Below are 15,683 nucleotides of genomic sequence, written 5' to 3' on the forward strand. Positions count from 1 at the left end.
ATGATCTCCTTCCTCGGCTCAAAAGCTCTTTGTTCACTAGGGAAGCCATTCTTGATCCATACAAGACAGTGCAACCTCCCCCCTTCCATTATCCACACGCGCAGCACCACGTGCTTTCCCCTCACAGCTCTTATTACATTTGCAAATATGTATTTTTTTCATATATACTTGTATAATGCCTTCCCAACCAGTCTAAAAACTGTAAAGATAGTACTATGTCTGTTTTGTTCACTAATATATATCATTAGTGCCTAAATAATACCTGGCATGTAGTAGGCATTTAATAAATATTTGACAAATGAATGGAATCTACAATAGATATTAATAAGATGGATGCTACCGCTGCTTTGGTTTTGTTTTTTTAAATTTTAGCCTACTCAAGCCAAAATTTCCAAAGAATTGAATTCTAGGGAAAGGGGAAATTAGGTTGGGTTTCCCTCTTCAGATAAAAGGATAAAAAATCAGCCCAAACTTACCCATACACTTATTTCCTGTACATCTTGTACACTAATCACATTGTACACAAATTGCTTGTACACTAATCACATTTCCCCCCAGACAACTGAAAGCAATTCAATAAGCTCTTACTTTAAATGACCTGAGCCTGCTCACGCGTTTTTGTTTTGCAAATAACACACTTCATTTTTACAAGAAATAGTCTAGATACTTAAAACTCCTCAAACTTAGGAGGGGAAATAATTTGGGATAAAAAGCAAGGAAAGACACAATATTTCTGTTTGTAAAACTGATTTATTCACAATTTGGTATTTTAAAATTGTATTTGGAATTTTAATTTTTATATATTTCCCTGGCCGGCATTCTATTTTTCTTAAAGAGGGAGGCAAAGGAGAGGAAGCCTGAGTAAGTTTGAATTTAAGAGATTTACCTGCTGCTACAGTCAGTAAAATTTAACTTTTAATCCCTGAGATTTAGTAACAAGTCAAAAATATTTTCATATATTCAAATGTAAAAAGCATATCTTAAGAACAAAAAACTAAAGAATAAAACCACTGCAGTTAATTAATCTCCCCACATATGGCAATATAAGTCCCTCTGTCTTAAATTAACTGAGGGGTGTGTACACAATGCATTTTAGTTATTAGATGAGCCAAAAGAGACTAAGATGCTCTAGTTCTCAGTTTTTTTGTAGTTTCTCTCCCGTTTTAAAAAGTATTCCTGGAAACCGATACAATTTATTCAAATAATAGAAATGCCCACTGCTAGCTCAAATTTTCTCCCCTTTCTAAATTTTTGGCTGTGATGTACAATTAGGGATTTTCTTTTACTGTCCAAGACCAAAGTTCTTTATCTGATTGCAACCTGAGGCCCAAACTGCTTTTGCAAGGTCACTTTGGAGCAAGTCACTTCAGTTTCCTCAAATAGCAAATGAGGGTAATTATAGCTCACAGGGATGTAGAAGGCTGAACTGATGTTCATACAACACCATGAGATCTGGGAAGCTTTCTTCATAAGGAGCAATGCCCTGGAACACGTGAGAGTTATTATATATCCTGCTGCTCCCTATTATAGATGGCTGCTTCATACTCCTAAAATGTCAGCTTTCCTCGGAGGAATGAATATTAATTCATTAGTTTGCTCATTAAACTTCCTTGAGATGCAAAGGAATGGCAATTATGTCCCTTCCCCCCCATATACATGAAATGTAGCACAGATATTAAGGATATGAGCACAGTAAAACACTAAGAGAAAGTCAAAACAAATAAACCAAGTCCTTTGCGGTAAGATGCAGTTTTCTTATGTATGTGTAACACACTGGCAAGTCATTTTTCATTTTGGAAGGTGTTAAGCATCACTAATGACAAGGGTTTATTTGCCTAATGGCCCAAAGGAAACGCAGTGGAATTCAAACTTTTTTAAAACAACAATGAAAAGTCACAAATACCCTTTCTTCAAATCTCTCTCTCAACGCTCTCTTTCCAAAACAGAAAATAAACTGATTTCCCTTTTCTCTAAAAGCAATACCAATGCCAGCTAGGAACATCTGCCAGCGCTAGTTTGAAGGCAACTCTGAGGTTCCGAGACTATTTATTTGTGTAGTTATTTATTCCAAAAGGGAAGAGCACAGAAATTCAAATAGAATGTAACATACATCAATTTAAGAAAGAGCTTTGAGAAGATCTGGTGATAGAGAATGAGTGGGGAACTATCATCTGCTCTGCCAGATCTGGACAATATTTTAAATTTAAATTGCTGCTCTAGCATCAACTTTCAACTTATACATAATGTACATCTCTTAAAAATTTATATCTAAATATATTGGGTTTCTCGGTTGGTTGGTATTTTTTCACTGGGTAAGAACTCTGAGAAGCGAGAGAAGCAATTATGGAAGTCTATGACCTGGGCTATGATAAAACCAAGTCTGGGACTGGGAACCCCTACAGTACACCATTGTTTTAGCAAATCCCACTTCTGCTGCAGGAAGCCACGATAAGTAATTCCTTGACTGTTGGTGGCAGGAGGGGTATAAATAAAAACGTGAGGTAGTTCTTTCCACAAGTGGGAAATATTTGTCTACATAATATCCCTGCACATGTCTGACAAATTTCCAGAGCATCTGCTTGTTGTCATCTGTGAGTAAACTCTTAGCTTGGTATTAACTGAACTTGACAAATCATGAGCTAGTTGCAGTTCACAGGCCTTATTTTCTGATCCAGCCATGACTAGAGGAGCCACTAAAACTCCCAAAAATGTGAACCAAAGAGACCACCAAGCAGGAGAACTGCAAAAGCATAAGCATTAAAAAGCATATGGGGGAGCTGGTGAGAGCACAGAAGAGTAATTTACCAGGACTTGCGTACAGGAAAGAATGAAGACTGGTGGGAAATAATTTAGACTCTGCTCCAACAGCTTAACTATCAACTTGAAGGTTAAAAAAAGTGTTTTTTTGAAGTTCTAGCAAGATACTAGATCTATGTGATAGAGAACATAGCAGAGGCTCTATAAAGTTAAATTAACACAGAAATACTAAAGGTAGAAGAACAGAATATCCTGAGAAAAGAAAGAGTTACCTATCAAAACTTTAGTCTTTCTGACTTGGAATTTGTACATTTATATTGAACTACTAAAAGAAAATCAGTGATTGCTGAAAAATGTTTGTATTCTAAACTCTCTCCAGGCTACCAGACCAAGACTAATACCAGAAATAGATCAGGAGTAAAATTATAGTTAGAAAAGGGGAGAAAAGTAAGGTAGGACATTAAAATTTTATTCTGAAATTAATCTCTGGCCACGACAATAAAATTTAACAAATATTCACTGAACAGTCTTACTCCTGTCATCAGCTGTACAATACATACAGTATCATAGAACTGGCCACTAGGATTAAAATCCACTAGAACATATTTCATGTTAAGTGGCGAGAGCAGCATCCCACAGAAATTTTTACATACATATATACACAGTCCACATTCAACCATTTTCACATATTTTCAGTACACACAGTTGCAGCATATTACAGTCACGTGTCTAAGTTGTTGCTCGATAGAAACCCAAGCCACTGCCTAGACATAACTGTAGCAGTTGAGCTGAGTATAGTTACAATTAGTTTTATCTATGTCCATAGCAGAGAGATGTACAAGCCCCTAAGAAACAGAGTTCACAAATACTATTTTTTTTTTTAAATGCTACCACAGCATTATGTTGGGCAATATTAAAACCTTTACCAACCTAATCAGTTTCTTTTTTAAAGTCTTCTGCTTACCAGAATATTCTTGATGAAAAAAATTACAAAAATGAATGCTCTCTTGAAAATAATTCACACTTTGAAGATTCCAATATGGCCCAATGCTACTGATGCCTAAAGTGTTTCCTAACATTCTGATGGAGTCCTTCCACATGACTCCAAACCACCTAGTAAGTTTAAAAGTGGCTTAAGTGCCTTGCACCCAAATTGTAAAAATCCCTGGCCATCCTTACTAGAGCCAGGCACATATAAAAGGAATGCACTTTGGTTCATACCAAATGCCCTGGGATTAATCACACTATAAAATTAAATGGTTTGAGGTAAATTTTTACAAATACAGTTGATTTTTGTCTAGTGTTAGCATAACAAAAAAAATATCGTTTAAAAAATCAGTCTGATGTTAAGATACAACAAAGACCATCTTTAACCCCTTAAACATAGGAATTCCCTGTGTATCTAACGAGTGGTTACCTTTCTCGGTGCCTGACGATGACGCGCGCCTTATGGTTTCTATTAAGGCCTGTAAGTAACTGGATGTTTAAGACAGATGTATCTTTGCAGAGGTGGGTTCCATCTAGTATTCAAAGAGTTAAAGAGGCCAAAAAATGCATGCCCGACAACATGGCATTCAGAACAAAAGGCACATTGCTATCACTAAGGGCACAATTTCTCCTCTACTGTTAATCTACACTGTCTTGCATCACTGTTGTTCCACTGTTGTAGCAATACACTTAAGTGGTAATGCACGCTCTGGGGGTGCAAGAAACGGAGCCGGATGAGACCGCGACCAAAGACAAGACCACACTGTGCTCTTCCTAAATCTGAAAACAGCTCAGACATCCCTAGACAATGGTAACCTGTGAGACCAAGGACTGTTTCCAAGCCAGCTCCTAGTAGCCTATCGGAGCCCTTCATTTGTGTTTTAAAATCACAAGGGTGCAACAGCTTTGTTGGGTTTTTTTGACATTATAATTAAGCTAGAATTAAAAAGCAGCTCTATCACTAAACACTAAACACGGCGGCTCTTGTGAAGAAGGGAAATTTCCCTGTATTTAGGGGGTGCGGTGTTGGGGGAGCCCCAATAGTGCTGCACATTATAGTTTGGCTTAAAAGTTTCCGGTTACATTTGTGAATAAAGATAGTCACAAATGCACTGTTGGCATCTTAAGGACCAGTTTTGTGTGGTGAGGGAGAAGACAAGCAGTATTAGCCCATTTATAAATTTTCACATGGCTAATCATTTTATAGGGATATTCCTATTAATGGCAGGCTCAGGTTCATATATTTAAAACTAAAAGTGAAAATCTCAAGAGTGGATACGATGGAAGAGGAACACTGGAAGGGAAAAACAGCCTTAATGTTTTGTTTATTTTAATGACTTAAAGACGCAAACCATCTTAGGAGGCTTGTGGTTTTACAAAGCCGCTTCTTATGCCTTTAAGCCAGAATTTTAATAATAAATACACAATCTTTAAATTCTATAAGCCACTGATTGGGGGGTATCATCACATGAGCATCATTTAAAATGCAACTTACTAACATTATTGCACTTCCACAGATTACACAGAAATGTGTACAACAGGCTAAAGAATTTGACTAGGGGAAAGAAGCTATAATTTCTAAAAACAGAAGTATAAATTAATTTATCAGTGACACCCTTAAATAGTAAAGCAAATATCAACACCACTATCTTATTAATAAACTAATCTTATTACTGATTTTTTTGGCAAATATCTGTAATAGTTCCTGAGCGTTTTTCTCCACCATCAACTGACAAAGCCTCAAGACAAGTGAAGTGTTTTGTTCAAAACTACCTTTTTTTTCTTAACAGAGAAACTGTAGGATTAATATTAAAAGAACTTAACCGGAAACTTTCTTGGCCTCGCTGGGGACCATGCTTTAAGTACTTGTAAATCAATTTACAGGCAATCAATACAATAATACCTGTGCATATAAAAGAGTATTTATCCTAATTTATACTACCCAAAACCTATTGTCCAAACAGGCAGAAATCTTTCTATATTAAGTTGCACATACTAAAAAATTTTTTCCACGTGCCTTGAAATTGATATATACCACTGTTCATACATTAGTGATAAAATACTGAAATTTTCACTGTGAAAATAATTATTATTCAGAGGAGAAAATATTCTTTTACCTAACTCTCAGTTACTTTTCCAGGTAAAGTGTCATTTCCACAAAAACAATCAGTGCAATCCAAACGAAAGTAAAATAAAACAGAGGAATGTAATGTCTGTGGTTCTTCTAATGATGCATAGAGTAAATCAAACCATTTAACTTGAGGCTGAACTTTTCCTCCTTCGAATCTGTTGTTAAAGCTGGCCTTGCTCAACAAGCACAGTGACTTCTGTTCACGAAGAGGATTTTCAACTCTCTCTCTTTTTAAAAAGTTGATGCTCTCCCAGGCTAAGAGAACCTTACTGTGGCACGTGAAAAGTGTGAACTCAGTCTAATCTGCTAAACCGTCTTTGGAACTATGGAAATCCCCACCTTAGGTAGCTAGGCTGTTCTTTTTTAAAGTGGAATATGAAAAGATGGGCATAATCACAGCTAAAATGTCTCTCTTCTGTATCAGGAGTCTGGGATATATATTTGAAGGAAGAAAAAGAAATTAAATGCAAGCAACAGATGTGTGGTGAAAGAAGAACAGCAGGGAGAAGAGCAAAGAGAGGGGAGGAACAGTTCATGTAATACATTTCTAAATTTAGGTGCAAAACCGATTTTGTTAAACAAGGCTTCTTTGCAAAACAGCTCGCTGATCACATTGGAGAATCTGGAGGAACACACGTTTCCATTCATCCACCAGGTCTGCTTGGCCGGCCGTTAGAATGTCAGAATGCTAACTGGGCATTTCAACTGTGGGGATTTCATTTTGTCTCTGAGCACTATTTTAAGGGAAAAATCTCTAAGGTGCAGTTTTTCTTAGAATATCATTTTCATCCTGACCATTCTCCTCCCACCATCACTACCACCTGGGTAACTTATGGAAAGCGGAAGCAGGACAGGCTGCACCTGTGCATGAACCTGAAGCGTGGAGAGAGAAGGGGGGGGCCTTCGGAGGCAATCACCTTGGGGAGAATATACTATGAACCATGAACACATAGTGAATGTCTTTGACACCAATCTGTAGATGCGCGGCAGTCATGACGTAATCAATGGCCTGCCACTGATGTTTATTACTCTGCCACACTAAATACAGTAAGGCTCATCGTACTTTTAGAACACAAAAAGTTTCAGAAAGTATAAAAACTTAAAGCATTGTCCCCATGTATTTTATAAAAACAAAACAAACAACCTTCTTACATTAAAATAAGTGCCAAAAAGATACAAATGAGTCGAGTTATTGAGCAAATAAAAACAGGTCTGAGCTACTCCTTTTCAACCCAGTAAGGCTCAGCAATGTCGTATCTTTCAGAATTACCAGCATCGGGGGACTGAGCTCAGCTAACAAGTTTTGGCAACACTGTCCTCTGCTGAATATTCCCATTGGCATCTGTCATCTGTGCCAAATTAGTCCTCAGTTTAGAGGCTGAGCTGGAAGGTGGAGGTAACTTGGAAATGGATGTGATAGCACCAGTGCTCTCGGTGATCCTTTTCACTGACGTCTTCTCCCCCGTTGGAGGCTTTGGCAGCCGCCTCCTCAGCCAGGGATGCCGCAAAGCCTGGCCAGGGGTCATGCGAACCGCAGGATCCCATTCTAAACACTGTTTTAAGAAGTCAAGGAAAAGGGGATCGTCACACCCCTTCAGTGCATTCCCCCACTCTCTGCTCTCCGGTGGGCCCCTCAGTTTCCCTCTCCGGGAACGGCCTCCGTTGAGAACCACGGAGCCGTCTGAGAGAGTCGTGACAGTGCAGTAACGGGGATAACCCTTGGAGCTCACAAAATTTTTGGCTCGCTTGGATGCATCCAGCAGTTTCTGGGAGGGCATGCCCAACAGTTCAATCATACAGGCCAGCTGGTCCCCTTCATCTTCCCCAGGCAACAGGGGGTAACCAGTCAGGAGCTCCGCTAGGATGCAGCCCAGGCTCCACATGTCGATGGGCATGCCGTACCTGGCGCCGAGGATCACTTCCGGGGCCCGGTAAAAACGGGACTGGATGTACGTGTAGACCCGCTGATGCTCGTAACAACTGGAGCCAAAATCAATCACTTTAATCCCGCTTCTACCCTGCTGCTTCAGTAAAATGTTCTCGGGCTTCAAGTCACAGTGAATTATCCTGTTTTTGTGCAAAGCATCCAGGCACTGCAGGATGGAGTGGGCGAACTTGCGAACCAAAGGCAGGCTGAAGCCCTGGAACTTGTTCTTCTTGATGAGCTCGTAGAGGTTCATGCTGAGCAGCTCGAACGTCATGCAGATGTGGTTGCGGAAGGTGAAGTTCTCCAGCATGTGGATGACGTTCATGGTGTTGTCCTTGTCCTGCTTCCGCAGGTGCTCCAGGATGCGGATCTCCTCGGCCGCCTGCCGGTGGAAACGCTTCTCGTTCCTCACCATCTTCAGGGCCACGTGCTGGTGGACTTTGTGGTCATAGGCCTTGACCACCTGCCCAAAGCTCCCCTTCCCAATGACCTTGAGGACCTCGTACCTGTAAGCCACGTGATCGTGAGGCACCTGCACGTAGGATCCCTGGTCATCGTCGTAGCCACCGTTGTTCGGCCCGCCTGTCATGCCCTGGCGCTTCTTTGCGTTTGGACCCAAGAAGTATATTTCAGGGTAGTTGAAAATCTCGTGGTGTTCGAAGCTGCTTAGTTTTTGCATGTATTGCTTCATCGCTTGCTCGGGTGTCATGGAGATGGCTTTCACCTTCCCCACGCCTTCCAGAGACTTCAGAGAGGTGGAGCTCCCCTGCCGCCTGTGGATGCTCTCCAGCTGCCGCTCCGGCACCACCGGCAACCCCGTTTTGCCCACCGTTGTAAGCCCATTTGGTTGTGTTGTGAGCACTGTCCGCTTGTTACTGTTATCCTCAAACAGCTGCTGAACCTGGATCTGTCCATGGCTGTGGCTGCCGACGTGTAGGTGGTCATTCATTGTGTGCTTACTGCCGCCAATCTGTAATTCAGAAAGGGAACATCAAGAGAATGGAAGAGGTCTGGCTGTTCAAAAGGGATATTTTATAAATCGGCGCCCACCCTCACCTTTACAAAATCCAATCTGGTTTGAATTTACAGCCAGAATCAGGTTTCTTAAATGGAAAGAGTTGCGCACACAGGAGGGACCTCACGAACACCCCGGCAGGGAGAGCGGACGTGACGTGGACAGCCTCAGACAGAAGTAAAGGCAGAAGAGGTTGGGGGGCTGGGGAAGGCGATCAAAGTTGGGATCCGGAAGGAAAAGACCCCCATAGCTGCTACACGTAACAAAGAGTTTGCTGTACGTGTTTTCAGGGTTCTTAGAGTAAGTCCTCAGTGGAGGCAGAGACCATGCTTCTTGCTCGTCATTCTCTACCTAAGATTCAGCACAGGGCCTGGGATATCACAGAGGTGCCATGCAGCCCATACTTGATATCACAATGAAAGAGGATACAGAAAAAGCATGAACACGTCGGCACTCTACTGGCTCTCCCGCCCCCAGATCGTAACATTTTTCACACTTCACTTCGTAGCTTCTCTGTTATCGTGAGGGCAGGGACCAGGCCGGTCTTGTTTACTACTCCTTCTCCAGTGTTTAGCTCTATTCTGAGAACACTACTGTCTTCATTCTCGGTCTTCTCCACTACCTGAAAATCGAACTAATTACACCTAGGAAAGTGCATGATCCAGAAGCAAAGAAAACTGTACTTTTAGGCTGGAAAGATTCCCATGTAGACATGCACTCTGTAGCATCTTGTAAACCCCAAACCTATTTTTAAGTTTCTGGGCTTCACTGGCTGTGATGACCATTTAAGGCCATTCAGCCCCACAATCCAACCGCCACCCTCTTTTGGGCCTTCCTTTGGTCAATGGCTTGGCTCTCTCAAGACATGTGTTTCTCCAGGCTGCTGGGATACTCAGCTTTCTGACAAGGAATACAAAGTAGCAATTTCTATTTCAGGCACACATGCCATCCACAAACATTCCTGTCTGAACAAAACTGATGGCATAAGCCAAGGGGCCCCAGCCTTCCTACTGAGAATCTACTTGGGATTTCTTTCAAGCATTGTTATGGCCAAGAGGTGAGGGGTAGAAGCGGACTTGCAGCCAGGATCCCCTCCCAGTTAGGAATTCTTGCCAGCCTCAGACAATCACTCACAAGTCTTAAAAGCATCCCACTAGATGATTTTTACATGAAAGCTTAAAGATCAACTTGCCTCTCACAATCCACCTCATTCATTCAGCCAGTGTTAGCTGAGGTCTAACCACACATGTGGCAGAGTCCCTGCCCTTCAGGAGCTCACAATCAACTAGCCGAAGTCCTCTACTATCTGCCGAAGTCCTCTACTATCAGTATTTTTCCCATCAACTCCTCCGAAATCCTACCTCTCGGGCTTTACATATCACTAAATGCGTAGAAGTGCTCTGTATATGTAATATAATTCAGGAAGTGGTTTGGGACTACCCAGATTATAAAATGAAATTCCAAGTCCTTCTTACTAGGAGACCAAGACCTTCAAATTTTCCTCAACTGACACACAGCATGCACAGGGACTATCTGAGGCATGCACTTTCTCTCTGCAATCTTCTAAAACAAAGTAGAATATAGTAAAGTACTTGGGCCTTTCTGAAGTATGACTTCATTGAGAGATTTTATTTCTCAGATTTCTGGAAGACTTCTAGATGAACCTTTTTATTAAACTCACAGATGATATTCCACGCTAAGTGAACTTATCTTCTGTCAGGTAGCTGGACAGGTTATTTTATCCTCGTTCTATGCCCAAAGCAAAGCAGTTCATAAAAAGGCATTAGGAAGTCCTGGGTATATACAAAAGCGGTACAGGCTTGTCCATGGATTTTTGTTCCCAAGCCTCAGTCTCTGAACCTCTCCTCCTCTCCACTACGGTCTTTCAAGCACCCGGGAATAAAAGGACCTGAAATTAGAAATATATGTCTCCTAGAGAACCATTCTCTTCAGGGCAGCTTGGAGAGATTTCAGAAGAAAAACCGACATTACCAGCATACATGCTACAAAAAGCATGAGGCTTCACTGGGGACAAAATTAACGTTGGGGCTTTAGGAACTCCTAAAAAGAGGACAAAGTAAAACGTTCTGAGCTTCAGAAACCAACTTATTTTTGCAAGAGCAATTTTAATGTTCTGCATAATTCAAAATATCATCAAAAAAAGCTGAGTGACTAGAACTAAAGAGAGTTTGCCAATTAACTGGATCACCTCCTGTCTTTCCAACTACCTTCTCTTGGTCTCCTCCACAACAGCAATGAAGAAGGGTTCCAGAGTTCCCCAGGGTTCAAGCCTCAAGTGGCTGGAGGCTTCTCACTCCCGTTAACTCTCCCTGGTCGACTATGACCACACCAGGGCTCCAGCAACCCCCCAGGGGCTGACATCTGCCACATGTACACCTCTAGCTAAAAGGAGCCCGATCTATGTCTCCCGAGCTCAAGACTCCCTGTATCCAACTCCAGATCAGCTACCTTTCCCACAAGCAACTCAAACTCAACTCACACTTTTTCTACCAAAACCATTTCCTCCTCCCACAACCCTCAATTTCTGGTCAACAAGAGGCTTCACCCCCGAATAATCACTCTATCTCCACGTCTCCCACACCTTCCCAAGTCACCGTGGAGCCCCGTCATTCCTATCTACCCCACTCCCCTCCATCCACGCTGCCTCACCTCACACTCCTGCTGTCTCTCACTGGGACAACCGAAGCAGCCTCTTAACATGTCCCCTTGCCTCTAAGTCTAGAACTCCTCAAGTCTCTTCTCTCCACGGTGCTTCTGGAGTTACCACTGAAAAGTGTCACTCTGACACTGCCCTTGCTTTTGCTTAAGGCCCACACAGGCACCCCATTTCCACAGATAATATGAGACCTCACAGGCAAGAACATGAGGTTCTCAAATGCAGAGCTTATATGACCCGAGTCCTTCCAGTGTCACCCACCACTGTCATATTCTCTCCAAGAACAAGCTGGATTCCCCAAGACCCATGGAGACACCACGCTCTTTTACACTCGGTTTTTGGGGAGGTTATGTTTCATAATGGTTAGGTGTCCAGGGATTTTCAATTAGATGCATGGGAAATGAATCCCAGCTCCACCACTTACTAACTGTGTCACCTTGGTCAATTTACTTAATCTCTCTAAACCTCAGTGTCCTTATCTGTAAAAAGAAGGTAACAAAGCGACCTCATTAGGGCCATTAGGAGGATTAAAGAAGGTAAAAGATATAGAGTGCTTACTATAGTACTGAGTAAAGGAGAGCTAAAGTTATTGCCCTTTCCAAAAGCTGCTTGGAATCTCCTTCCTAACCAGGACTACATGGTAAACTCATACTCACCCTTCAACGCGCAGTTCAACTCTCACCTCTTCTGTGAAATGGTCCCTTTCCCTTCCAGGGTGCTCACAGAGCACTGATATATTAAAACACTTATTTCGTTTTACATACCTGTTTTCACACGTGATGTACCCACCTGGCTGTGAACAATTCCAGGGTGGGGTCACCTCTTATCTTTTTAAGTCCTTATTGACATAAACCCAACATACAGGAAGTACTCAGTCAATTTCTGTTGAGTGGAAGAACTAACTCTCACCTCTCTGAGTTATTCTTAAGAACTACCTTTGTACCTTCATAAGAAAACATGAAGTTAACACCCAGGGAATTGGGACTTGTCTCCAGTGACCCAAGTCACAAGATGTTAGGCTTGCATTGCATCGGCAGAGACTTGGAAGCAAATGACAGCCCATTAAAGAGTACTTGTAGCAGAAGAGATCAACTAAACACCTAAAAGTGACATGTGGAATCTTAAAAACTTTCCAGATGTTAGGGAGATTCATTTTAGAGGCTCTAGTAGAGGAGGATTTTGAGTCTTAAACACTGTGGGACTCTACAATCACAACCCAGGTCGGAAGCGCAATTGACTGATCTATAAAAAGGGAGGAAAAAAGCCCTAGAAATGCCAAAACATTTCCACAAGACATATGCCAGGACAACACCATAAACTTAAGAATGTTTAAAACCTCTCACTCACTTTTTCCTATTTGCCAATGCCTACCTAGCACAGTGCCTCTCAAATTTAAAAATACTGAATGAATGCAATTGTTAGATACCTACAACGTATGGGTTGAAGCAGAGAGACCTCCAAAAGCCCTCTTTGACCATGACACATTTTAGCATTAAAAATTATTTAAGAACAATAGTCTAGTCAATTTGGTAGTTTTAATCTCTTCCGAAAATAAAAGGGAAAACAGCACATACTTCACTGTGCTAACATTTCTGGGAGTTTTAAAACTTTGCTGAAGTCATCTTAGAAATGCTGTATAGTGTTATGGGAATAGAACTGAGTCCAAAAAGATCGGAATTCTAGCTCCTCCTCAAACACACTGACGGTCTGTGTGGCCCTGAATCAAATGTCTTTTTCTTCTATCAAACATTACTGTTTTTTAAATGGGAATATTCATTATTCTTTGACTCCTATTATCTTATAAAGGTAAAACCGGTAATTGGAGAGTGCTTTAAACGTTAAACAGTTATGAAAGTGATACAATACTAATATTTCAGAATTTTAAAAATAAGCACATTAATATCTCCCATACAACATTAAAAAGAAAAAAAAAACTAATAGGAATCAAAATAGTTATTGGGTACACTTTTAGGACAGAGATAAAATGACTAAGTATAATATATCCATGGAGATAGGGTACAAAAGGGCAATGCACTAGATAAATTCCGAAGTTTATAATCCCTATAGTCATATGTTTATCTACCTACTGCATCATTTACAAGAGAAAATATGGGCAAACACAACGAGATTATTTTCCTCTCCGTAATGCCCTTCCCCCCACCCATTCAAAAATAGCTTTTCCTAGTTGTAACTGCTGTGAAATTAAAAACTAAGAGCTTACAAAAACCTGAAAGACATATGGACACATGGATCTGCTAAGGTTCTTGCATTTATAACAAAACTAATACAATTTCCTAGAATTAGCAGTCAAGCAGTGTGTTAAAGCTGGACTCAGGAGGGCCTGGGCTTTAGCTCCAGCCTTGATAGGTGTTGGCTCAGGAGTCTTGACCGAACCAGTTCACTTGTCTGACTCTTTCCTCATCTGTAAAATGAAGGAGTAGAACCAGATAAACTGTGGTCCTTTTACTTGCCTGTTTGAGGAAGTCTGCAATGCTGTGCAAATAAAATCAAAACTAAAGAACAACCAAAACCCAAATTCACACTTTCAAAACCAAGCTTCTAGTGATCAACAGTTTACTGAAGTTCAGGTGAGTTAAACACAGGTAAATCTGGTCGATACCACAGCAAAATACACGCACCATCATTAGGAGTCCCGAGAAGCACCCGCACGTCTTCTCATTTCTGCTCCACCACAGGCTCTTCCTCTAGTATCATTTTCTGTCGTCTCATTACATTATTTCAGTTGTAAAGAGGCTCTGATCAAGCAAAGCCCACCCTTATGTAACTGGAAGCCGGATGCAAACCAAGTAGTATTTCTTTTCCAGGTCATACCAATTCATGTGATTACATTCACACATGGAAAAAAACTGGATGTTGTATTTTCCAAATTGTCAGATGATTCCAAACCAAACGGAAACACCTAAACCCAATGGCAATTTCTCAACTAAAACATCACTGTGACAAGAACATTCAACTCTAATTAACACAGAATCAACAGCCTACTGATGCTCTTCCATTAACCACAGCCCAACAGACTGGTTAACTTCTGTGCAGTGAATTCTTAGCCCCTGGGTCTAGATGTGTCAGGAGAGACAGAAAGAGGAGGAGAGAGAGAAAGAAAATGTAAGAAGCACAGATGTCCAGGTCTAAGAGAAAATATTCCACTCTAGCCATCCGCTTATAAATTCATCCCATAAACAAGTTTCCCCATAACACATGACCCTCAGAGCTGCTCCTCTGAAGGCTAGAAATGGCCTTTTCTGCAAGAACTTAACTTTCCCTTGGCAACCAAAGCCATATCCTTAGCAAGCACCCCTCATACAGAACCATCTTAGGCAGTTCCTCTGGAAGATCGAATCGTAAACAAGACATTGGAAGCCATCAACTCCTCCAGGGCACATCTCCCCTAGGCTGTCAGCCACCATCCAAGGGCTATCTCTGGGAGCCGAGAAAAGGTACGTACTGAAATCAAGCCCAGCTTGCTGATCTCTGCAGCCACCAGTCCCGCGCCGAGCTCCCAGTTCCCTCTTGGCCCTCTGAGGGACCACAGCACCTGTCAGGTGCCCATCCCTTCCCACCTCCTTCCGAGGCAAAGCTGGCCCTTTTCTTTTCAATAATATCCAACTGCAGGATCCTACAGGGGTGGCGCGTTGTTCTGACTGCTGCTGCGGCTCTTATTTTTGTTAATGTTAATTACAATTTCTGCTGTGCTCAAACCTGTAGCACTCGTAAAACATGCTTCCACACGCGGAGGACAACTGTCGGTGCTCCCTGCTGGGTAGAGCCAGGCCCGGGATGCTCTTTGGGGCATCGATTTTCCGGGCAGGACGGCCTGGCTGTCCCCTAACACATATCTGTTTCTATAAATACCCACTACCCAACGTGGTGGTGGAGGGGCAGGGATGTTTATCGGGTCAGGGAAAAGGAGCTCGAGGAAGCAAGGACGGAATAAAAAGGGGGGGGGGGAGCGAAGAGAGAAGGAAAGCGACCAGGAGGAAGTTCCGAGGAAGAGGAGCGCAGGGGTGGGCGGGCTCCGGAGGGGAAGTGAGGGGCCCACGCCACGAATCCTCCTTTGTGGCTGCAGCTTTAGGCTCGCTCAAGTTCCAGAGGGCGGCGTCCCGGAGAGGCCACTGGCGTGAAGACACTCGCACTTCGACCTCTCTACTCTCTCCCGGCCGCATTATCCCCC

At 42.1% G+C, this 15,683-nt stretch overlaps 1 protein-coding gene across 2 annotated transcripts in view; it reads right to left on the reverse strand.

Moving 5' to 3' along the window:
• Positions 1-748: 748 nt before the first annotated feature.
• The window catches only part of DYRK2 (dual specificity tyrosine phosphorylation regulated kinase 2), a 15,713-nt gene continuing 778 nt past the window's right edge, over positions 749-15,683 (reverse strand). Inside the window, exons 1-2 of one of the 2 annotated variants that reach the window (XM_024736621.1) lie at positions 14,134-14,153; positions 749-8,772 (exon numbers count right to left, since the gene is read on the reverse strand). In XM_024736621.1, coding sequence (XP_024592389.1) covers positions 7,165-8,772; positions 14,134-14,139 — 1,614 coding nt within the window. In that variant the 5' untranslated portion in view covers positions 14,140-14,153 and the 3' untranslated portion in view covers positions 749-7,164. Of the gene's footprint in view, positions 8,773-14,133; positions 14,154-15,683 lie in introns of those variants that run through there. The other variant, XM_024736622.1, reaches the window with a different exon arrangement.

Source organism: Neophocaena asiaeorientalis, unplaced genomic scaffold (genome assembly GCF_003031525.2).
Source record: "Neophocaena asiaeorientalis asiaeorientalis breed wild unplaced genomic scaffold, Neophocaena_asiaeorientalis_V1.1 scaffold134, whole genome shotgun sequence".
NCBI lineage: Eukaryota > Metazoa > Chordata > Mammalia > Artiodactyla > Phocoenidae > Neophocaena > Neophocaena asiaeorientalis.